Here is a 24,424-nt window from a genome sequence, read left to right as displayed (position 1 = left end):
ACTTGCACAAAACCCAGTGCTCCTAAGTTTCAGCAGAAGGTGAATGAATACAGGTCGTCTGGTTCACAGCGTTTGATCTTGTAACCACTCTGCTACAGGACATACCAGGTCAGGCAGGCATTCACCCTCCTTCTGTTTGGAGTCACAGTGCTGTGCTCTACTGGCTCTCATCCATCTCCTTCATGGAAACTCAAATGCCCTGGTGAAAAGAAGGTGAAAACTTGGAGCTCAGAGTCCTTTGCTTCTGCTTCTCTACTTTAAGGATCAAAACCTCTAGTTTATCTTGATTCTCTTGCTGAGCAGAAGAACAAGATCTCTGATTGTGGCTTTGCCCCAAGCCTCTGTCCAGCTTCCAGGGATGAAACAGCATCCTTTCCTAATGCACATGGATAACAGGAGACTAAAGAGTTTTATTCTGGATTAGAGATCTCAGTTGACCTAGTTACAAGAGACTCCCTCAAGATACTGCTCCAGAGACCACCTTCCCTGAGGAAGAAGAAAATGTTTATTTAAATCTTTGATAATGCTTGACACGGCTTTTAATGACCTATTCTTTTATTCAGGTGATATCTTTTTAAGCACAATTAAGAGCAAAGTAGTGTGGGAAAAATAATTCTTGCTGCCGTACATTGAGCACTTACCATGTACCCAAACTGTATCTGACCCAGGACCCTCATATGACACCAAGTATCTAAGGCAATGCACAAATAATTTTATCTTGTTTATTCCTCACAACAACCTTATATATTAGACCTATTAATCTCTACTTTAAAAGTGAGGATCATACACTGCTAGAAGTTCCCGAATGTTGAGTCAAAACCTAGCCTGTTCAACTCCAAACTTCTTAGTCTTAATCACTGGGCTACAATACCTCCCTGTAAGTGACAATGAAATCTCTGAATCAGCATTTTTACTTTCTAGGATCTCATGAGATTCTTTATAGATAAAAACAAGTACTTACATAATTTTAATGGAATGTAGAAAGTATTAGAGCCAAGAAGGGTAAAATTAGGGGTATTGGACTTCAGAGGAGGATATTCATTATTTCAGTCACCTCTAAAATATACCAAGAATTATTTGCACGTTCTCCAAGCTTAAACCTAAAGAAGCTTTCTCTGATTTTTCTCCACTACTTGATCATGCAGTTTAATCTTGATTACTAAAAACAAATATTTGTCAGATAACTAATAACAACCTTTTTTTTCCAAATTTTTAATAGCCACTTCAAGTTCCCATCTCATGAGTTGTTTGTTCACACACATTTCTCTTTTTTAGCGTCTTTGTTGGAGTATAATTGCTTTACATTGTTGTGTTAGTTGCTGCTGTATAACAAAGTGAATCAGCTATATGGATACATATATCCTAATATCCCCTCCCTCTTGTGTCTCCCTATCCCACCCCTCTAGGTGGTCACAAAGCACCGAGCTGATCTCCCTGTGCTATGTGGCTGCTTCCCACTAGCTATCTATTTTACAGTTGGTAGTGTATATATGTCCATGCCACTCTCTCACTTCATCTCAGCTTACCCTTCCCCCTCCCTGTGTCCTCAAGTCCATTCTCTATGTCTGCATCTTTCATCCTGTCCTGCCCCTAGGTTCTTCAGAACCATTTTTTTTTAGATTCCATATATATGTTTTAGCATATGGTATTTGTTTTTCTCTTTCTGACTTACTTCACTCTGTATGACAGACTCTAGGTCCATCCACCTCACTACAAATAACCCAAATTCATTTCTTTTTATGACTGAGTAATATTCCATTGTATATATATGCCACATCTTCTTTATTCATTCATCTGTCAATGGACACTTAGGTTGCTTCCATGTCCTGGCTATTGTAAATAGTGCTGCAGTGAACATTGTGGTACATGACTCTTTTCGAATTATGGTTTTCTCAGGGTATACGCCCAGTAGTTAGAGGAAAACATAGGCAGAACACTCTATGACATAAATCACAGCAAGATCCTTTTTGACCCACCTCCTAGAGAAATGGAAATAAAAACCAAAATAAACAAATGGGACCTAATGAAACTTAAAAGCTTTTGCACAGCAAAGGAAACCACAAACAAGACGAAAAGACAACCCTCAGTATGGGAGAAAATGTTTGCAAACAGAGCAACTGACAGAGGATTAATCTCCAAAATATATAAGCAGCTCATGCAGCTCAATATCAAAAAAAAAAAACAACCCAATCAAAAAATGGGCAGAAGAACTAAATAGACATTTCTCCAGAGAAGACATACAGATGGCCAACAAACACATGAAAGAATGCTCAACATCACTAATCGTTAGAGAAATGCAAATCAAAACTACAATGAGGTATCACCTCACACAGGTCAGAATGGCCATCATCAAAAAATCTACAAGCAATAAATGCTGGAGAGGGTGTGGAGAAAAGGGAACCCTCTTGCACTGTTGGTGAGAATGTAAATTGATACAGCGTCTATGGAGAACAGTATGGAGTTTCCTTAAAAAACTACAAATAGAACTACCATATGACCCAGCAGTCCCACTACTGGGTTAATAACAACTTTTGTCAAGACCTAAAAGCAGAGAACAAACTCTGCAGCCAACCTGCCAGGTAAAGTGGAGTTGATGAAGGATTTTGAACAAAAACAGCATTCCTTCAGCAAGTACCTAATGAATATATACCCTGTCCCTGAAACCCTTCTAAGACCTGGTTATTCTTCAGTGAAAAAGCAAAACAAAAACAAAAAAGGATTCCTGCCCTCATGGAGCTTTATTCAATTGGGAGAAGACAAAAGATACATGAAAGAAAAAGGTAAAACATGTGACATGAAAAATGTGATGAAGAAAAGGAAAACAAGGGAAAGAGATAGAAAACACAAGCATTACAGATTTCAACTTTAAGCAGAGTAATCTGACGTTTGAGCGATGACTTGAAAGATACCTGAAAAGCTTATCCTGATAAGAACAGTTACTCTAACAAAACATGGCATGTTCATGGCTTAACAGAGCACCTTTCCAAGGCATCACATCTTTTTCCTGCACTTTAAGTGCAATACTGTATCCCAAATTGCTGGCTGTGAGGGAGAAAATTCTGATCATAGTAACAGGATAGAGAGGCAAGAGACCTTGCTGAGGTTTCAGACAGTGACAATCACACAATGTAGGTTATTGACTGAAACTGATATAAAGCCTAATAAAATTCTATGTAGCAATTTGCATTCTACATTCTTTACCAGGATCTTTTAAATATTAAGGATAGTAGATTTTCTATCCAAAAAATAAATTTCTATTTGGGGAAGTTAACAGATGAGTTATATATATTTTTGGTATGAGTTAAGGGCTGGAGTCCTCTTGGAGAAGTTGTGAAATCAAAACACAAAAGCAGGGGTCCACCTTTCTCCAAGCAAGCCCAACTAAAACCACTGTATGTTTATGAGTAGGTACACATACATCAATGAGCACTTGCTAAGACTCAGCAATGATGGAGTCTCATCTGTCTCATTTACACTGAGAATTGTCCGTGGTCCAGAGTGACTCAAATGAATCCCAATCCCTATTCTCAATCCCACTTCACATATTTAAGAAATAGAGAAAAACAATCCATTATCAAAAAATTAGAATAATCACCATAAATAAGCTCTTCTTAAGACCCAAGGGCAAAGAAGAGCTTAGGGGTTCATTAAATGTTCACTTTCCTCTAGGAATCTTAGAGGGTTCTTGCAGGCATGATGCCACACCAGGGAAAACTCTTCTGCGATTTTTGTCACTTCAGAGACAGTTTCCATGGAAATTGTATTTTAAATGCATCAAGGTTTTATTTCAAGTGAACCAGGACTTCTCTAAAGTCATTTTCAGTGTTCACTTGCTCCAGTACAAGCAGAGAGAAACATAGAAATAAATATTCTTGATTAAGTTACTTTTGTCACAGAACTCTTTCCCAAAACTCAAATCTCTGTATAATGGATTCCTTGTCTACTAACTGCTAACACTAAAATACCTGTGAGACATGGTTTATAACATACTCATGTGGAAAATGTCTGTATAATGCAGTGTCTATGTACATATGCCTCACACATATTCACTAACCCTCAAATGTCTGGTAGACCTTCAGTCAGCACCAGAGTGGTGTACCCTTCACTCCACACAAGAGAAATACAAGAATAAGCCATAATTCCAACCAAAAAAAAGTCGAAGAGCCTGTACAGAGAGAAAATATGACAGCTGAAATGTTTTCAATTGATATGACTTCAGTTAGGGTCTAAGGACAGGCATAACATTAAATCAATCTATCAGAAGTCATATGGTCTGTATTATACTTAATGTTCAGTTGGTTTCTGATATATTTACTTGGCACATTAAAATGCTAGGTAAAGTGATTCAAAAGAAATGGTTCATGCCCCAAAGGGGTTTACAGTCTTATAGAGGCATCTCATGTTCTGTCTCTTTACCACTTTATTCCCGTCATGTTTCAAAATTTCCAGTGTTTAGTTCTCAACCATCTGAGCCTCTTCTCCCTTAAATGTTTGGTGAGCTCATTCATGACTTCAACAACATCATCTTTATTACTAGTTCCTAAGTTTGTATCTCTAGTTCTCATCTTTCTGTTAATTCCCTGTCTTGTGTATACAACCTCTCTATTAAAATGTTCCAGTATGCTGTCCTGTTGTCACCCTGAACTCAACAAGTACAAAAATTAACACATCTTCTTTGTCCCCAAAGCAGACTGCCCAACTTTCCTATGTCTTTATTGGAGAGGAAGTAGAAGATAGTATTAGTGGGGTACTATAAATTCTAGCTCATTTAGGTTAGCCCCAGTTAACATCTCTTGTCCCCAAAAAATTACTATTAGTAGCAGCTTCTCTCACTCTGAAATATATCCCAGTTAAATGAGAAATTGTATGTGGAATCAAGCCAACCTTTACAATTCCTGGCTCTGACACTTACTAGCTGTGTGGCCTTGGGAACTCTGAGCTTCAAATTACTCATCTTAAAATGGGGATAATAATCATAAATGATGTATCTTCCATTACATAGAACATAGAAGACACAAAAAATATTATAATGTTGTTACTGCTATTATCGTCATTACTATTCAGTTCTGTACCTTTGAATGAGAAAAATATTTAAGACTGTAGTGGTACACAGAATTAGTTAAAATAGGGACAGACTGAAAGCAGGAAAATCAGTTAAGGTTTCACAAGCAGTGGAAATAGTAAAGTGAAAATAGCATCAAGAGATAAGAACATGGAAATACAGGATTTAGTATGTCTATGGTTTGGAATAGAAGGAAAGAGAAGAAAGAAGCACAAATTAAATCTGACTAAAATTTTGAGCCCAGGAAACCGTGAGTAGGATGGCAGAAAGGAATAAATAAGGAGTGGAAAGGCTAAGGAGCTAGATTTTAGACTAGATGATAAAATGCTGACAAATATCTTTAAAAGGAAAAGTAAAAAATTGGCAATGGAGGAACAGTGCTTGCGAGAAAGGGGTCAAAATACAAATTAGGATACTCTGATCACAGAAAATGACGAATTGTTCCAAGTAGAAATATTTAAAGACAGAATAGTCAAAGGGTAAGTAAATATTTCTTGAATTCATGAAATTCACAGAAGCCAAAAAAAAAAAGAATTTCTAGTATGAGAATTAACTAATGTTTCTGTGCATACAAGGGAAAGAAGAAGAAATGAAAATGAATTTAAATGAATTGAACTCTTGCATTCCAATTTACTTCTTCCATATCACTGTTAATCTATATTTTGTCCTTAAATATTTAGAAGAATTCAGTATTAAAGCCTGGAATTTCCTTTTTGGGAAGGATTTTCTTTAATAGATTTAGGACTATTCAGATTTCTGTTTCTTCTTTTGTAAGTTTTACAAATTTGCATCTTTTAAAGAATATCCCAGTTTCTCTAAGTTATCAACTTTATCAGGGTAAAGTTCATAATATTTATTTATTTTTAAAAAAATATCTTTGGGATCTGTAGTGATTGCCCCCTTTTCATTCCTGATATTATTAATTTTTGTTTTATATCTTTTTTTGATGAGTCTAGCTAGTATTTTATCAACTTTCTTGATTTCTTAAAAGTTGTTAAGTTTTAATTGTTTTTCTCTGTAAATTACTGATATTCTGTTTCATTAATTTATACTCTCATCTTTATCATTTCTTTCCTTCCTCTCACTTTGGATTCAGTTTGCTTTTCTATCTCTAGATTTTTAAGGTGAGAAACATTGGTTGTCAATTTTAAACTTTTTTTCTCCTCTAATATAGGCGTTTAAAATTATAAATTTCCCTCCAGAAACTGCCTTAGCTACACCACAAAATGCTTAGCTTTTTATTTTTTGTCATTTTTTATTCAGTTTAAAAATATTTTCTAATTTCCCTTGTGGTTTCTTTCTCAAAATTGGGTTATTTAAGGATGTGTAGTTCAGGGCTTCCCTGGTGGCACAGTGGTTAAGAATCTGCCTGCCAATGCAGGGGACACAGGTCGAGCCCTGGTCTGGGAAGATCCCATGTGCCATGGAGCAACTAAGCCTGTGCACCACAACTACTGAGCCTGCACTCTAGAACCTGCAAGCCACAACTACTGAAGCCCACGTGTCTAGAGCCCGTGCTTTGCAACAAGAGAAGCCATCGCAATGAGAAGCCTGAGCACAAGGAAGAGTAGCCCCCGCTTGCCGCAAACAGAAAAAGTCTGTGCACATCAATGAAGACCCAACGCAGCCAAAAATAAAAAATAAATTAAATAAATTTAAAAAAAAAAGAATGTGTAGTCCAATTTCCAAATAGCTTAAAACCTAGCTCCTTACCATCTCCACTCCTTATTTCTTCATCTCTGCCATCCTACTCATGGTTCCCTGGGCTCAAACTTTTAGTCAGATTTAATTTGTGCTTCTTTCTTCTCTTTCCTTCTCTTCCAAACCATAGAGATACTAAATCCTATTCTTTCATGATCTTATCTCTTGACACTGTTTTTGCAGTGATCTCTTCTTAGTTTCTAAAACTTAATTCCACGGTAGTCAGAGAATATACTCTGTACACTTTAGGTTCTTCCAAATTTATTGAAACTTCTTTAATGTCCCAGCATCTGGTTTATCTTAGTGAATTGTCCATGTGCCCTTGAAGAAAATATCCGTATTCTATTGTTGAGTGAGGTGTTGCATAAATGTCACTTTGTTCCTTTCAGTTGATAGAGTTATTCACGTCTTCTGTGTCTATAACGATTTTCTGTCTACTTGTTTTATCAACTACTGAAAGGGGAATGTTGAACCTACAACTTTTATTGTGAATTTTTCTGTATCTCCTTTCAGTTCTGTCAGCATTTGCTTTATGTATTTGAAGGTCTGTTGTTAGGTGGTGGTAAACGTGTTCTGTGTAATACATTTAGAATTATATGTTTTTATTACTTTATACTTGAATTATTATGAAATATGCCTCATTATGTTTGTTAATATTTCAAGTCCTGAAATTTACTGTGTCAGAAATATATAGCTATTTCAGATTTCTTATGATTAGTTCTTACACAGTATATCTTTCTCCATTCTCTGTTTTAAGAAAATGTCTGTTTTTGCATTTGAAATGTGATTTATTTAAACTGCGTATAAGTGGGTTTTTATTTTTTCTTTATCCAGTGTAACTTCTTCTGTCTTTTAATTGGCATGTTTAGACTATTTATATTCAGTATAATTTTTTAATTAAACCTACAGTCTTGCTATTTGTTTTCTACTTGTCCCATCTGGTCTTTGTTCCTTTTTTCCCATCTTTTCCTGCCTTCTTTGAGATTAGTTGAGTACTTTTTAGTATTCTCTTTTATCTCCTCTGTTGGCTTATTAACTGTATCACATTTTATTAATGGTTTCTAATAGTGATGACAATATATAACTTTATCTTTTCAAAATCTATCCTGAAATAAAAGCTTAGTACTCTTTAAATATTAAAAACCTTTAAAAACTATATTTTCATTTTCCCTTCCATTCTTTGTGATCATTGTCATATATTTTATTTCATCATATGTTATAAACACCACCATAACACATTGTTCTCATTTTTACTTTAAACATTGAATTATCTTTTAAAATAATTCTTAATGAAATAAACATTGTATTGTATATTTGAGTTCCTTGTGGTGATATGAACATGTAATTCTCAGAGCTACTACTTCAGGAAGTGTGAACGGCTGATCATCCCTGTTGCTACACTCTGAAATCAATCATCACCACATTAGTACTGAGGCCATGCTTCCTACAGGCTACCCCCAGCTAAAATGACTGAAAAGAGCAGGGGTTTTAAAGCAGGCATGTTCTTGCCAGATACGGGCCTCCTCCCATGGAATTTGGCTCAAGAATTTTCTGTCAGCCTTACCATCAGCCTCCCCAGTCTGATGGCTCTCCCAGCTTCCTCTAGCTCCTGCCTCATTTTCCCTGACAGATGCTACACACCTAAGCTTGTCTTGACATCCCCTTCTCAGAGGACAGGACTAATTCAGGGAGTAACTAATTCAGTTTGGTCCAATCAAAAATACAGTGAGATAGGGACTAGGGATTGACTTAACTCATTGTCAGGTGGGTGAAGAAATCATTATCTAGGTTCGTGGACTGTGCCCAGCATACAGTGACTGCTCAATTACTAAAGATTTCATTGGTGGCTAAGTAGGAATATGTCCCTGTGGAGGGGAATACTGTCGTAGGTGCAAATTTATAAAATAATGCAGGCTATCAGTGCATCTCCAAGTTCTTTTTCATGTGTATTAAAGCTGATGATGGGACTTCCCTGGTGGTGCAGTGGTTAAAAATCTGCCTGCCAGTGCAGGGGACATGGGTTCGAGCCCTGGTCCAGGAAGATTCCACGTGCCGTGGAGCAACTAAGACCATGCGCCATAACTACTGAGCCCGTGCTCTACAGCCCGTGAGCCACAACTACTGAGCCCGTGTGCCACAACTACTGAAGCCTGTGCACCTAGAGCCCATGCTCTGCAACAAGAGAAGCCACCACAATGAGAAGCCTGCACACTGCAACAAAGAGTAGCCCCCCGCTCACTGCAACTAGAGAAAGCCCACACGCAGCAACGAAGACCCGATGCAGCCAAAAATAAATTAATAAACTAAGTAAAAAAAAAAAAAGCTGATGACATTACTGTTAGTTAAATGCTTATTTAACATATAGCATACATAGATAGTACTTACGTTTTAAGTGGTCAATGTTTTTTGGTTTTTGCGGTATGCGGGCCTCTCACTGTTGTGGCCTCTCCTATTGCAGAGCACAGGCTCTGGACACGCAGCTCAGCGGCCATGGCTCACGGGCCCACTCCGCGGCATGTGGGATCCTCCCGGACCGGGGCACGAACCCGTGTCCCCTGCATCGGCAGGCGGACTCAAACACTGCGCCACCAGGGAAGCCTGTGGTCAATGTTTTGAACTCCATTTTATTTTTTTTTTCATGAGAAAGAATTTTCTACTTTATTATCCATTAATCTTTTTTTAAATTTTATTGAAGTATAGTTGACTTACAATGTGTTTAATTTCTGCTATACAGCAAAGTGACTCAGTTATACATACACACACATACATATATATATATATATTCTTTTTCATATTCTTTACCATTATGGTTTATCACAAGATATTGAATATAGTTCCCTGTGCTATACAGTAGGACCTTGTTCTTTATCCATCCTATATGTAACAGTTTGCCTCTGCCAACCCCAAACTCCCAGTCCTTCCCTCCCTGCCATGCACCACCCCACCCTTGGCAACCAGAAGTCTATGAACTCCATTACTATCTAGTCATAGAGGTCTATTTCTCATGGGCCATCTAATTGCACTTTGTTGCCTATTGAGTTTCCTTAGGTAATCGATCCATTGCATAAAATTAAAGAATTGGTTTTTGATGTAAAATAATGATATGTTTTAGTATATGGTGTATTTTTGCCTTTATAACAAATTAACGGCCATATCTTTAACTTAATATACTTTAAATCGTCACTCTGAAACCATGTCTCATTATACGTTACTATTGTTGCTAAGAAAATGTGTTACCAGGTTTATGACATGCTAGAAATATATTGCTATGAGTCTTGAATAATAAGTGGGTTCACAGCAGAGGGTGGAGGAGAGCATCACAGGCAGACCAACTCAAAAAAACCCCAAAACTGGAAGCCCAGTAAACCCTTTCATATTTGGGCAAAGGCAAGTGATAGTATGGGCTGAATCACTGAGTGTATGAAAGGGCAGAAAGGAGATTGTTGGAGTTGTTAAGGATGATAATCACTCATCCTACTCTCTGCACTTTCAGTAGAGAACTAACTGAGAAATGAGACACAGGAGCCTCATAAAAGGGAGATCAAAAGGTGAGCTTCAATACTAATAGAATTAACTGGAGGGTATAGCTTAGCTCTGAAGCCACAGTGGGTTTCTCTAATTCCCTCATTGCCTTTCCCAGATAAGTCTGATGAACCCAGGCATAGGAAAAATGGACAACATCAGGCCTTCCCTTCTAAGGGGGATGGGACACATGAAGGAGGAGACAAATACTGGTCCAAAGGACAGACCAGTCCTAAAAAGAGAGTCCAAAGGGGACTGGGCCATTCATTCCCAGTTCAGTTTCCCAGCTTCAGCAGTAATGTCACTCCTCTTCCTTGAGGAAGAGGAGAACAAGGATATGGATAAGGAGAAAAGTTTCTTCCCATTCTTTACTCTCCTAGGGCATGGAAGGACAGGTACCCATTTTAGAGGAATCATTTGCTTTTGGCCAGAGAGAATTGGCCCATTTACAGAGAAGAGGAATAATTGCTCAAACCAGTTGCCTTTTGTGGGTAAACATATAAGTACATTAGTTCACATATGTGCATAGTTGTATGTTAAATTCTTGCTTCCAACATTCTATAGATACAGTTCAGAAATGCTTCACTGTTGAAACATTTATTTTTCAAATCATCTTGAAAAAGTAACTAGAAATGTGAAGACTACAATTTCTCAAAGACTATTTCCCTTCCCTTTCCCTGTATTGGTCAGTTATCAGCCCTACCTCTGGGAACCCAGGTCATTCTATGCAAAATTTAGGCAAGTACACAAAATCAGAGCTATTTGAGGAGTCTGCTTTCCCAAACCATATGTCACTTTAAGAAGAGAAAAGGTGGACCCTGCTTTGGAACAATTCACCAGAACTTCCTGCTTGCAATAACGTTCCTGAATTCAGAGAAGGGACAGGGCAGTCAACTCTGTCATTATTTGTGTGAGGAAAGAGGGGCAGAGAGATGTGCAATTATCTATCATAATCTTTGGCCTACATCTGTCACTCTGTCCTGTGGGTTGGTGGAGTAGGCAAGAACACCAGAGATGTCTGGATGAGGTTTTAAAAAACGGATCCTATAGCCCACCAGCTAGGCCCTCTGGGTGCACAAGATGTCCGGAGAAGAACAAACACATTTGGTTAGGCAGAGAGAATAGGAACTACTTCTGAAGTATGGGTAGGATATAGGAAACTCAGAGGAGACTGTGCAATATCCCAGGACTAGTGAAGGGAGAACCATTACACTTCTAGGTCTGATTAGGGGCAATAAGAGCGAGCAGTGTGGGGAGGGCCACTTGACCTGAGTGTGACTCTTAGTGGATGGATGCAAGCCCTAGCACTCCCACAGAGAGGAGGCCAGGGGAATAAATACCTTGCCCTTACTCTCTTCTTTTCACACATGCTTGCTAATGAGAGAGGGCAAGAGAGTCTGCTAATGCAGTTCTTATCAGTCAGATTCCTGGGGAGAGAGCAGGATGGATAAGCATAGAGAATGGACTTGCAGGGACAAATGAAAAAATCCAGCATAGGCAGAAATGCAGCCCTATGAACAAAGCCTAGATGGTCAGGAAAAATAGAATGTTGGATCGTCTACTTCCAAAGCATCTTGGGGGACACCTGACAGGAGAGTTAGGAGGAGCAAGAAGTTGCCAATATCCTCCAGGATTTTGAGGGCTATTGAAGAACCGCTCATTTTTGTCAGAATTGGAATAATACCAGATTAAGTGGGAAGGAATCAGCTCTAAATATCTGGGAAGAAAACAGGCAGAAGAAGCCAGGATACCACTAACAGCAAAACAGACCTCTTCTTTTCCATTATAAGAGGGAATCATGTATTTACAATGAGCAAAACCAACATAAGATAAAGATAGATACACTGTGTTATGGATTTTGTTCATGATCACGTATGAAGAATGGCAAGTATGTCCAAAAGGAGGCAAATGACAAATGATCGATTCAGATGCAACTTTTCTCTCCTTAATGTCACATCAGTAACATAGAAACACCTATGACAGTTGGGAAGTGTACCAAATACTTGTTAGTGTTCCACCTGCATCCCCTCAGATCCTGTTCTCATTTTGATGCACACCATCTTCAAGCACGCTTTCACAAACTCCCAACAGCTAGCACCTATTTTATTTGCCAGAGAGCTTCACCAGGATGCCAGAGCTACTTTCCCCACACAGGAGGGCCCAGAGTGCCAGGTGGGTTACATCCCTGGAGTGCCCCTGAACCTGTGATTGACATGTGCCAGGGTATAAATACTCCAGGTCCCTGGCCCTGCTCACGACAATTCTGAGGCATGTTGCACAATGTCTTCAAAGACTTCATAAGCAGGCTTTGAGCCAAAGTTGCCCATCATCAGAGTTTGCTTGATATTACACACTTTCTCAGTCTCCCTCAATCTCACTTCTTCATTCTGTACTGGGAATACTTCCTAACAAATCACTATCACATGAATATCTCAGGGTCTTCTGGGGAAACCAATCCAAGAATGAGGGGAAGGAAACCAAATGAAGAGTACAGGAGAGGATTGTACACAAAGGAAAGGTGAGAAAAAACCATTTGAGGACAAATTAGCACCATCACTTTTTAGAAGGAAAACATTTAGAATTCAGAATGTATCATGAACAAATTCAAAAATGAAACATACTTGATATGCCAGTATTTCTCTAACTCAAAGGAAGAGATTTCTTTCTCAGAGAGTTTACATCTCAGGAAACTAGCTGTTGAGTGGATAGTTCAGCGTGGCTGCTACTTTGCTGTAGAAGATGATGGTATTGCCCAGTGGTTCTCAGTGGTTGGTTCACACTGAGTGTCAGCAGCAGCATCACCTGGGAACTTCCTAGGAATGAAATTTTTTTTTTTTTTTTTTTTTGCGGTACGCGGGCCTCTCACTGCTGTGGCCTCTCCCATTGCGGAGCACAGGCTCCGGACGCGCAGGCTCGGCGGCCATGGCTCACGGGCCCAGCTGCTCCGCAGCATGTGGGATCTTCCCGGACCGGGGCACGAACCCGTGTCCCGAACCCGTGTCCCCGGCATCGGCAGGCGGACTCTCAACCACTGAGCCACCAGGGAAGCCCTGAAAATTCTTAAGTCTATATCAGGCCTACTGAGCCAGAAACCCTATGAATGGGGCCTGGAATCTATGTTTTAGCAACACTCCAAGTGATTCAGATTCTTGCTTAATTTGAGAACCGCCATTATAGCTCCCAGTCCCAGGAGGTAAACTGAGGTACAGGCATTTCCTTGATCCAAAGAAAAAGAAACAGCTTTTGACTCTGCCTCAGGAGTGAGGAAATGGAGGCTGGTGGAAAACAGGAGTATGTAAGAGAAGAAGATGATCAGTCTAATGCGCATGACTACAAAACCCACCAGCTTGTGAAACAAGTGCTGATAAAAGAGACATTGATGAGAAGCTGTTTACAGCACATGCAGTGGTTGATGGTGTTGTCCCAGAAAGAGAGTCTGACCGTTGCCACTGGGTGGGGCGTGACACCACCAGTGTCTATCCCAAAACAAGCCAGCATCAGCAGAGAACACTCCTGAGGGACATAGATCCCATGGTGACCCCAGGACACAAGGAATAAGACAGTGATCACGAATGACAAGCAGAAGAGCAGAATCTTGCACTTCAAATTGGTGATGATGTTCCTCTCTGATACAGAGTTTGTTATAATTTTAAGTGAAATGACAAGGGAATAGGAGAGATCTAAGAAGACAAGCTATGAGAACGTTGAGGAGAGAATTCAGCCCAGTAAAAATGACGAAGCTCTAGGGATAAGGAGAAGATTGTGGGATGGAGTTCTTGTCCATTCGTGAAACAAATAAAAATAAAGTAGTCACTGTTGAGAATTTCCCACAGCCACTGTCTTCAGGGAAGTCATCTCAGCAGGTAGGAGAAAAGAACCTCTTTATGGGCCAAAATTCCATGACTCAGAAATGAGAACTTCTATTGCTGTAACAGGAGAATGACTAGTCTTAACACAGGAAAAGCCCTTCCTGTCTCTTTCTACACTTATGAATACACCCCCCTGTTTGAGAAATGTCCCAACACAGTGAGAAGCTCAGGGAGGCCAGTGATTCAGGGTGAGCTAAAGTAGAGTGTGCACTGGAAGCCCAGTCTGCCATCACAGGAAACAGCAAAGGCATAGATGCAACATCTCAGAGAGATTCGGTAATTTCCCAGGTTGCTTAGGAACCACATCTTGAATAAGGAATGAGAACTGGGAAGAGACCTAGAGACATAATGATCTCTGCCTCCATTGCCTCAGTCACTCCCCACCCCAGAACAAAATTAGGGAAAGAGGTAGTTCCAAAACACTCTGTTTTCCGGCCTTCATATGAGGAAGAAAGACAAAAAGAGACACAGGATGCCACCATGCAGCCACTCGCCCTTGTTCAGCTTAGGGTCAGCAGTACAGAGTCTTACAGTCTCTGTTTTCCCTAAAATGAAAAAGGCTTGGATGGCGTAGGAAGAGAGGTGCCCTAAGCATTTATACTTCTTTTTCCTGTGATGGCAAAATTAATGCTGCATTATCCTGGAATCAATTCTGAGCCAAAGACCATGATCTCAAATGAAGGCCATGCCCAGGTACTGCCGTCCTATTGAAAAAAGGACACATCATCTGTCCATGGCATTAAGGCCATAACATATTTAAAAGAGGGTTTCTTTTACATGTGTATATATCAAGATCTGGCTGGAACCCAAAGAAGCTTCCCTCAGGCGTTCTCCTAGGACGACCATCTATAAAAGAAACAAGAAAATGTAGTTTTCACAAATAGAGCTCATTTTGACTTCTGCACAGAATTTCAATTCCCCAAGGACTGCTTATCCAAGGAGTAGAAGCAGGACCCCCTCTTCTAGAGCCATAGATAGGGTGCAGGGTTGACTCTAGGTGGAAATCCCTATGCTGGCTCTCGGGAACGATGACAAATTTCAGAAACACAATCTGGACCTGGCAATTGGTTAGGGTCCTAGCACACTCAACATGGCAAAGCCCCTCATCAGATTACCTTTTTCAATAAAATTATATAGAAACTTCAAAGCTACTAAAGACTTTACGTTATCAAATAACAATGAAAGCTGCCTTAAAGTGGCTTAAAATCTGTGAGAGAAGTAAATGCTTTATTACCATTGACTCCATGGAAGCAGTAATGTGCCACGTAGAGACAGCAGGGAAGAATCACACATAGCCATGGTGACATTTTTCTAAAGATACCTCACTTTTGGAGGCCAAGAATCCAATACATATTCTCTATTATTTTGGCTAAGGTAGAAGTTCAATATATGAATGATTCATACTTTTATTCAACAATTATTCCATAATCTCATCATTTCTTCATTTGAAAAAGAACTGAAAAATTATACCCAGTTGCTGTAAAAAGTTTCCTATAAAACATGGTGTTAACTGAATGATGGTGCATTTTTTTTCTAGAATTTACTTTCTTAAATAATGCTATGTATTTTCTCATAAAAATGACATGGAATGTAGTGGGTTTTTTTATGTTATGTTTCTGTGTCATAGTTGTTTTGTTTTTATTGTGGTAAGATCACTTAACATGAGATCTACTCTCTTAAATTTTTAAGTGTACGATACAGCATTGTTAACTGTAGGTACAATGTTGTACAGCAGATCTCTGGAATTTATTCATCCTGTATAACTGAAACTTCATACCTGTTGAAAAACTGGAGTGGGCATAACACCTGCAAATTCAAGTCAGACAGCGATTCCTTCCACCTGGTGGCCTCATGCCTAAATTTCAGGACTATAGTCAAGGCACATGAGCAGGCGCTGAACCTAGGGTTTAAGAATGCCCTGAAAATCAGACATGAAGTCCTCACTGGCATGGAAAAATCCGATTTTAAGATACACTTGCATCTGAACAGGAGTGTTACATTCTGACACTGGGGTACAGAGGGAGACATGGGAAAGACTATATAACATTTTTAAAAATATCATTGAAACTGTGAATGTAGACAGAAAAGGCAGAAGGGAGAAGGAGTATCAAAGGGAATTTTTAAAGGTAAAGCAGGCTTGCATATGTTTAGCAGTAGAAGAGTCTGTAGAGATGGAAATCTTAAAGATCTAAGAAAGATGAGGAAATTCTGAGAGACTAAAACCCCAAAGAAGATGAAAAGCAGTTGACAATTCAACATCCACTCGTTTTTAAAATATTTTTAAATTAGACAATGATAGATACTTCTTTAAGATGATAAAATATATAAAACTCAGATCAAAAGTCAGCAACTTAATTTGAAAACCCTAGAGACATTTCTAATTAGAACTAGGAGTAAAACCAAGATGTACAGTCTCCACTGTTACTTAATGTTGTATTAAAAGTATTAGAAATGCAATTATAAATAGGAAAGGAATAGAGGCTAAGAATCAGACGGAAAATCAGGCAAAATTATCTCTATTTATAGAAGATTTTATTAACATAATTGGAAAACCTGAGCAAATCCATGGAAAAACTTCTACAAAAAAATAACAATTGTATTACAAAGTATAAAATTAACATGTAATTCAATAGAATTCATATATACAAATACTAATCAGAATATAAAATGAAAGCTAGGACACTTTTTATAGTAACAAAATAAAATAAAATTCCTAAGGATAAATCTAATAAGAAATGTGCAAAACAGAAATGAGGAAAATTACAAAATACTGCTAAAAGTTACTGAAGTAGACCTGCAGAAAATGGAAAGACATACCACACTTCATGATGAGAAGTCTGAAGATCCAAAAATGTCAATTCTCCCTAAGTTTACTTATAAATTTAAGATGCAATAAATAAATATGCCATCAGTTTTTTTTCTGGAACTAGAAAGATTAATTATAAAGGTTATGGTTAAAAATGAATAGCCAGGAAAACCCTAAAAAAATAAGAACAGTATGTGGGAAGCTATCTTCAAGATATGAAAACATTATATAGCTTCTATAATTAAAGCAGTGCGGTATTGGCTTACGAATAGACTTACAGACCAATAGAACAGAATGGAAAACACAGAAATAACTCAAGTGCCTATGAAACTTTGTATGTAGTGAAGGCAACAGCTCAAGTCATCAGGGAAAAGAAGGACTTTTTTTTATAAATGGTGATAGAACAACTGGATAGCCATATGGAAAAAGATAAAGTTGGATCCATTCCTCACACCATACACTGGTACAATTTCTAAAAAGATCAGACGTTCAAATGTAAAAAAATAAAATCATGGAAACATTATGAAAAAATTAGTGAATTTCTTTATAACCTAAGAGGAGAGAAAATATTTCTAACTGTGATAAAAATACCAGAAAGCAATAACAGATTAAAATCTTTAATTTAAAATTTTAGTATCATAAGGAAAGTCAAAAGCCATGTCACAAATATGGAGGAAAAATATATGCAACTTATACCTCAGACAAAAAGCTAATATAGTTAATATACAGTCCTCCTAAAAATTGGGAAGATAATAATCCAATAGAAAAGTGGGGGAAAGTTGTGAAAAGATAGTCCATATAAGAACTAATACCAACAGCCATTAAATACCTGAAAACATCTCCAATGTTTCTAATTATTAGAGAAATGCAAATGATAGCAATACTTAAAAATTATTTCTCACTTATCAGTTTGGAAAAATTGAAAAATTTTGAGCATATACTATGTTGGAGGGAGTGTAGGGAAGTAGGACCCCCCATATATTTTAGGGGAAAGTAATTGTCAATTCTCCCCCCGGAATCCACAGATTTCATACAATACCAGTCAAAATCTCATCAGGTTCTTTTGTAGGAATTTACAAGCCAATTCTTTTTTTTTTTTTTTTTTTTTAGTTTCTGCTTTATAACAAAGTGAATCAGTCATACATATACATCTGTTCCCACATCCCTTCCCTCATGCATCTCCCTCCCTCCCACCCTCCCCATCCCACCCCTCCAGGCGGTCACAAAGCACCGAGCTGATCTCCTTGTGCTCTGCGGCTGCTTCCCACTATCTATCTACCTTACGTTTGGTAGTGTATATATGTCCATGCCTCTCTTTCGCTTTGTCACAGCTTACCCTTCCCCCTCCCCATATCCTCAAGTCCATTCTCAAGTAGGTCTCTGTCTTTATTCCCGTTTTACCCCTAGGTTCTTCATGACATTTTTTTTTAATTCCATATATATGTGTTAGCATACGGTATTTGTCTTTCTCTTTCTGACTTACTTCACTCTGTATGACAGACTCTAGGTCTATCCACCTCATTACAAATAGCTCAGTTTCGTTTCTTTTCATGGCTGAGTAATATTCCATTGTATAGATTAGATCATTCCCTAACACCATACACAAAAATAAGCTCAAAATGGATTAAAGACCTAAATGTAAGGCCAGAAACTATCAAACTCTTAGAGGAAAACATAGGCAGAACACTCTATGACATAAATCACAGCAAGATCCTTTTGGACCCACCTCCTAGAGAAATGGAAATAAAAACAAAGATAAACAAATGGGACCTAATGAAACTTCAAAGCTTTTGCACAGCAAAGGAAACCATAAACAAGACCAAAAGACAACCCTCAGAATGGGAGAAAATATTTGCAAATGAAGCAACTGACAAAGGATTAATCTCCAAAATTTATAAACAGCTCATGCAGCTCAATAGCAAAAAAACAGACAACCCAATCAAAAAATGGGCAGAAGACTTAAATAGGCATTTCTCCAAAGAAGATATACAGACTGCCAACAAACACATGAAAGAATGCTCAACATCATTAATCATTAGAGAAATGCAACTCAAAACTACAATGAGATATCATCTCACACCAGTCAGAATGGCCATCATGAAGAAATCTAGAAACAATAAATGCTGGAGAGGGTGTGGAGAAAAGGGAACACTCTTGCACTGCTGGTGGGAATGTGAATTGGTACAGCCACTATGGAGAACAGTATGGAGGTTCCTTAAAAAACTACAAATAGAACTACCATATGACCCAGCAATCCCACTACTAGGCATATACCCTGAGAAAACCATAATTCAAAAAGAGACATGTACCAAAATGTTCATTGCAGCTCTATTCACAATAGCCCGGAGCTGGAAACAACCTAAGTGTCCATCATCGGATGAATGGATAAAGAAGATGTGGCACATATATACAATGGAATATTACTCAGCCATAAAAAGAAATGAAACTGAGCTATTTGTAATGAGGTGGATAGACCTAGAGTCTGTCGTACAGAGTGAAGTAAGTCAGAAAGAGAAAGACAAATACCGTATGTTAACACATATATATGGAATTTAAGAAAAAAAATGTCATGAAGAACCTAGGGGTAAGACAGGAATAAAGACACAGACCTACTAGAGAATGGACTTGAGGATATGGGGACGGGGAAGGGTAAGCTGGGACAAAGCGAGAGAGAGGCATGGACATATATACACTACCAAACGTACGGTAGATAGCTAGTGGGAAGCAGCCACATAGCACAGGGAGATCAGCTCGGTGCTTTGTGACCACCTAGAGGGGTGGGATAGGGAGGGTGGGAGGGAGGGAGACACAAGAGGGACGAGATATGGGAACATATGTATATGTATAACTGATTCACTTTGTTATAAAGCAGAAACTAACACACCATTGTAAAGCAATTATACTCCAATTAAGATGTAAAAAAAAATAATAAATGAGACATGGTCTGGAAGAAAATATATAAAGAGAGATGGAGATAGACATAGAGGTAGAGAAAAAGATATGTGTGTATACATGTATATATTACCTGTATATACATATATGTTATACATACATGTACATATACATACACACATGCATGTATATGGACTTATATGTAGAATTTTTAAAATTCCTCCAAAGGAATAAGAAAACAACCAACAATCCTGTTTTTCAAATGGGAAAAGTACTTGAATAATTACAAAAGAAGATATCAAAATAGCCAATAAACATATTAAAAGGTGCTCAACATCATTACTCATCAGGAAAATGGAAATTAAAACAAAAAGGCAGTCTGCTAAGACACCAGAATGGATAAAATAAAAATATTAAGTGTTAAAGAAGATGCAGAGAAACTGAAACTCTTGGACATTGTTGATAGCAGTGTAAACTGACCTAAATATTTTTGAAAACCGTTTGAGGGTATTTACAAAATCTAAATATATGCCTACTCTATTATCCAGAAAATCCACATCTAAGTACACATCCAAAAGAAATATTTGCCTACTTTAATCAAAATACATGTTCAAAAATGTTTATAGAAACTTTATTAATGATAGGGAAAATCTTGAGACTATCTGTTCATTAACAGACTAAATAATTGTATATTCATATAATGGAAAACTACACAGCCTTAAAAAATAATGATCTATCCAATGCAACAGTATAGAAGAATATCACAGACTTCATGCTGAGGAAAAGAAGCCATAAACAATAGAGCACACGTTTAGGTGAAGTTCAAATATTAATCTGTGATAATAAAGGAATAGTGGATAGCTCTTGGGGTGGGGGGAAGTTGTTGAGGGCAGGTCGTTTTTACTGGAAAAGAGAAAGAGGACACCTTCTAATGTGGATGGAAATGTTTTACATCTTGATCTAGGTTGTGGTTATATAGAGATATGCAAACGTTCAATAATCTATACACTTAAGATTTGTGCACTTTACTACATGAAAGTTAGACTACAAATTTTTTTTAAAGCTTTCTGTTTTCTTTCATTACGTACGTTGCACTGCCTACCCAATATACCAAACCACTCCTAAATTCTAGGTCCCCTGAATTCAAGGATCTATTCAGTCTCATCTAAAGTACAGTCCTTCTCTGTATGCTTATTCTTTTCATGGAAGCAACATTGAACAGAATCAAAGGGCAAAACTAAACATTTATCCAAACTTCCCTTATTTTCTAATAGAAGAACTTTCCTAAGGAAAAATTGATAAATAAAGATATTTCCCTAGCACTTCACTTGTCATTGCTCTCAAAGAAATTTTACCACTAATGGTGAGTTTAGACCAAAGATTTCCTCTTTTGATTTTTGATTTTTTATATAAAGCTATATTTTCCATTACATAATACTGTGTATTTATAAACTTATCCTGAGTTCAACATCCCTTTCTCATATGCCTCATTATTAGAATGTCCTGGAAATGGGCAGTGCCTGAAAATTCAATAGCAATTGCCTCTCCTAATAAGCAATAGCTTGGTGCTGCCCTGATAACTAAATGTGAACCCACAACCATCTATTGCTCTGTTACATCCTCCAGACCAGTGTCATCCAATAGAAATAGAATGCCAGCCACCTATATGATTGGAAACTTTCTGGTAGATATGTTAAAAAACTAAACAGATAAATTCATTTTAATGATATATTTTATTTAACATAATAGATCAAAAGTGTGATTTCAGTATGTAATCATTATAAAAAGTTATCAAGGAGCTTATTTACATTAGTTTTCATCTTAATTCTTCAAAGATCCAGTGTGTATTTTACACTTACATTGCACACTTACACTATGTCTCAATTCGGATGATCACATTTCAAGTGCTTGATACCATATATGGCTAGTGATTACTGTATTGGATAGTTCAGCTCCCAATTACCTGGGCCACAACCAAGGTAACCCTTGAAATGAAACTCCAAATTCTGACTCATTAGTCTTGAAATAATATATACCTCCACCCCATATCTTTATAGCCTATAAAATTATATTTCTCTCACCTGGAAGTTCTAATTCACTAAGCTATGTCCCTAGGGCTCCATCCACCAAGCCAAAGGTCACCATACTTGCATTTGTCTGAAACCTAACATACTTCCCACTTACACACTACAAAATCCATCAGAACTGATCTTGTCATTTTGCCAAGGCCAACTCAACAAAATTTTTCACCTCCTACTCTCTTAAAAAATGTGATATATCAAAATTATCCTGTGAAAAGTAGCATGAAATTACTATGAATATATTAATAATTCAATGTGCTAGGTCAACAGACATGTGAAATAGAATCTTCCAAGAAAGACATGAGGCAAGAAAACATGGCATAAGGGAAAACAGACTGGATTGGGGTTCAAGCTGGGATTTCAGTCCCAGCTTTGGCACCAGGTAGTTTTATTTTCTTGGGCAACATACAAACATTTCTGAGTCTCCAAAGTGTGATGTATTATATAAAGGCACTGGATTAAATGATTCCTAAGTCCCATTCAATAGTACCAACTATTTTTGTAAAATAAAGAAGAAAGAGTTGGGAAATTAGGGTGAAGGAGGATAAATCCATTTGGAAAAGAGTTAAAATCTCCTCTACATACAGAATAGAAAGGAAGCACTGGAGCTTGGAGTCCACACCAAATAACAACAACAGTAGTAGTAATAGTAATAATAATAATAAACACTCCAGTAAAAAATTCTTGGATCCTATTTCTCAATTTCTAATATTTCTTCAAGAGAAGATTATTCTGCCCAAGGTTTTCTTCAGGGCAAATTTGACATCCTTATTCCTCAGGCTATAGATTAATGGGTTGAACATGGGCACAACAATAGTATAGAATAGGGAGGACACTTTCCCCTAGTCAAGAGGTGAAATAGAAGGTGATATGAGGTACGTAAAAGCTCCTGACCCAAAGAAAAGAGAAACTGCAATTATGTGGGAACTGCAAGTACTGAAGGCTTTGGACCTTCCCTCAGTGGAGCTAATGTGGAAAATGCTGAAAAGAATGAAAACCATAAGAGAGAAAAATGGCAACAAAAGGCACCCCAATGCCAATAGTCACAGCAGTAAAGACAACTAGTACGTTTATGTAAGAGCTATTGCAGGAGAGCTCAAGGAAGAGGAATGATGTCACACATATAGTGATTGACAAGGTTGTCAGCACAAAAGGTCAGAAATACCATATTTCTTATATGAGCCACAGCCCCCCAAACCCCCATCCCGTAGACCCCCAACAAAAGGAATAAACACACCTGAGGAGACATAGTGACTGTGTACACCAGTGGTTTACAGATGGCGACATAGCGGTCATATGCCATCGGTGACAGGATGAAGGATTCAGAAAAGAAAAAAAAACAAAAGAAAAAGAGCTGAGTCGTACACCCTGCATAGGAAATGATGTTCTTCTTTGGGACAAAACTTGTCAGTATTTTGGGGATGATGGCAGTAGAGAGACTAAAATCTGTGAAGGACAAGTTGAAGAGGAAAAAGTACATGGGAGTATGAAGGTGAGAATTCAGTCCAGTCAAGGTTATCAATCCCAGGTTCCCCACTATGGTGACCATGTAGAAACCTAGAAACAAGAAGAAGAGCGGATCTGGAGTCCTGGCTGGTTTGTTAAGCCTGCGAGGATAAACTGTGTCACAGAGAAGATGTTATCTGCAGCCATTCTCCTCTAGGAGAATCTGTGAGGGAAAACGAAGAGTTGTTCAGAAAAAAAGAGGGGAAAAATAACCCTTCTTGAGGGCTTCCCTGGTGGCGCAGTGGTTGAGAGTCCGCCTGCCGGTGCAGGGGACACAGATTCATGCCCCGGTCCGGGAGGATCCCACATGCCGCGGAGCAGCTGGGCCCGTGAGCCATGGCTGTTGAGCCTGCGCGTCCGGAGCCTGTGCTCTGCAACGGGAGAGGCCACAGCAGTGAGAGGCCCGCGTACCGCAAAAAAAAAAAAAATAGCATTCACAAAACGTTAAATAGCTTCTTCTACCTATGCTGACAAATATGCCGTTATAACAAGCTGGAAGACCAGGTTCACATTTAGAAGTTTCAGAGTCTAAGAGTCTCACGCCCGAACACAATAGTAAAGGAAGCGTCTCCCTGCTCCCCAGCCCCCTGCCTGCAGCCCCACCTTGCCCCGTCCACTCCCACCCCTTGTTCTGTCCCACCCACAAGTATTCCATCCATTCCCTGGCACACAGCCATTCCCTGGCGGGTACAGGGTATTTGGGCAGGGAACTCTGTATCCCAACACTACAAGCAAAGTCCAGAAGGAGGTACAGAGGCTCTGTCTGGGACACAGCCCCTTGGATCCAACGGGATACAGCCAGAGAAGGGTCAAGGACAGGAACCTGTCACCCAGTCTGAGGAGGTTGCTATGGCTACTGTGCAGAGAGGTGACCTTGCCCATGCGTTTGCCCATAGCTGCTGCTTCTCTCCCCAGCTGGCAAGTCTCACAGTTGAGATAAGATGTTTGTGTCCCACATATTACAGTTTACAAAGCATCGTTTTTT

At 38.5% G+C, this 24,424-nt stretch overlaps 1 protein-coding gene across 1 annotated transcript in view; it reads right to left on the bottom strand.

The window, feature by feature from the left end:
• Positions 1-23,712, bottom strand: part of LOC308620398 (olfactory receptor 8B8-like) — a gene marked incomplete at its 3' end in the record, with an annotated part of 57,822 nt that extends 34,110 nt beyond the window's left edge. The window contains 1 exon segment of the mRNA XM_081239927.1: positions 23,515-23,712. Coding sequence (XP_081096053.1) covers positions 23,515-23,586 — 72 coding nt within the window. The 5' untranslated portion in view covers positions 23,587-23,712.
• Positions 23,713-24,424: the final 712 nt, after the last annotated feature.

The sequence above is a fragment of the Mesoplodon bidens genome (assembly GCF_964165515.1).
Source record: "Mesoplodon bidens genome assembly, chromosome: 7".
Classification (NCBI taxonomy): Eukaryota; Metazoa; Chordata; class Mammalia; order Artiodactyla; family Ziphiidae; genus Mesoplodon; species Mesoplodon bidens.
Note: the sequence above shows the minus strand (reverse complement) of the source record. Positions and strands in the feature narration are given on the sequence as shown.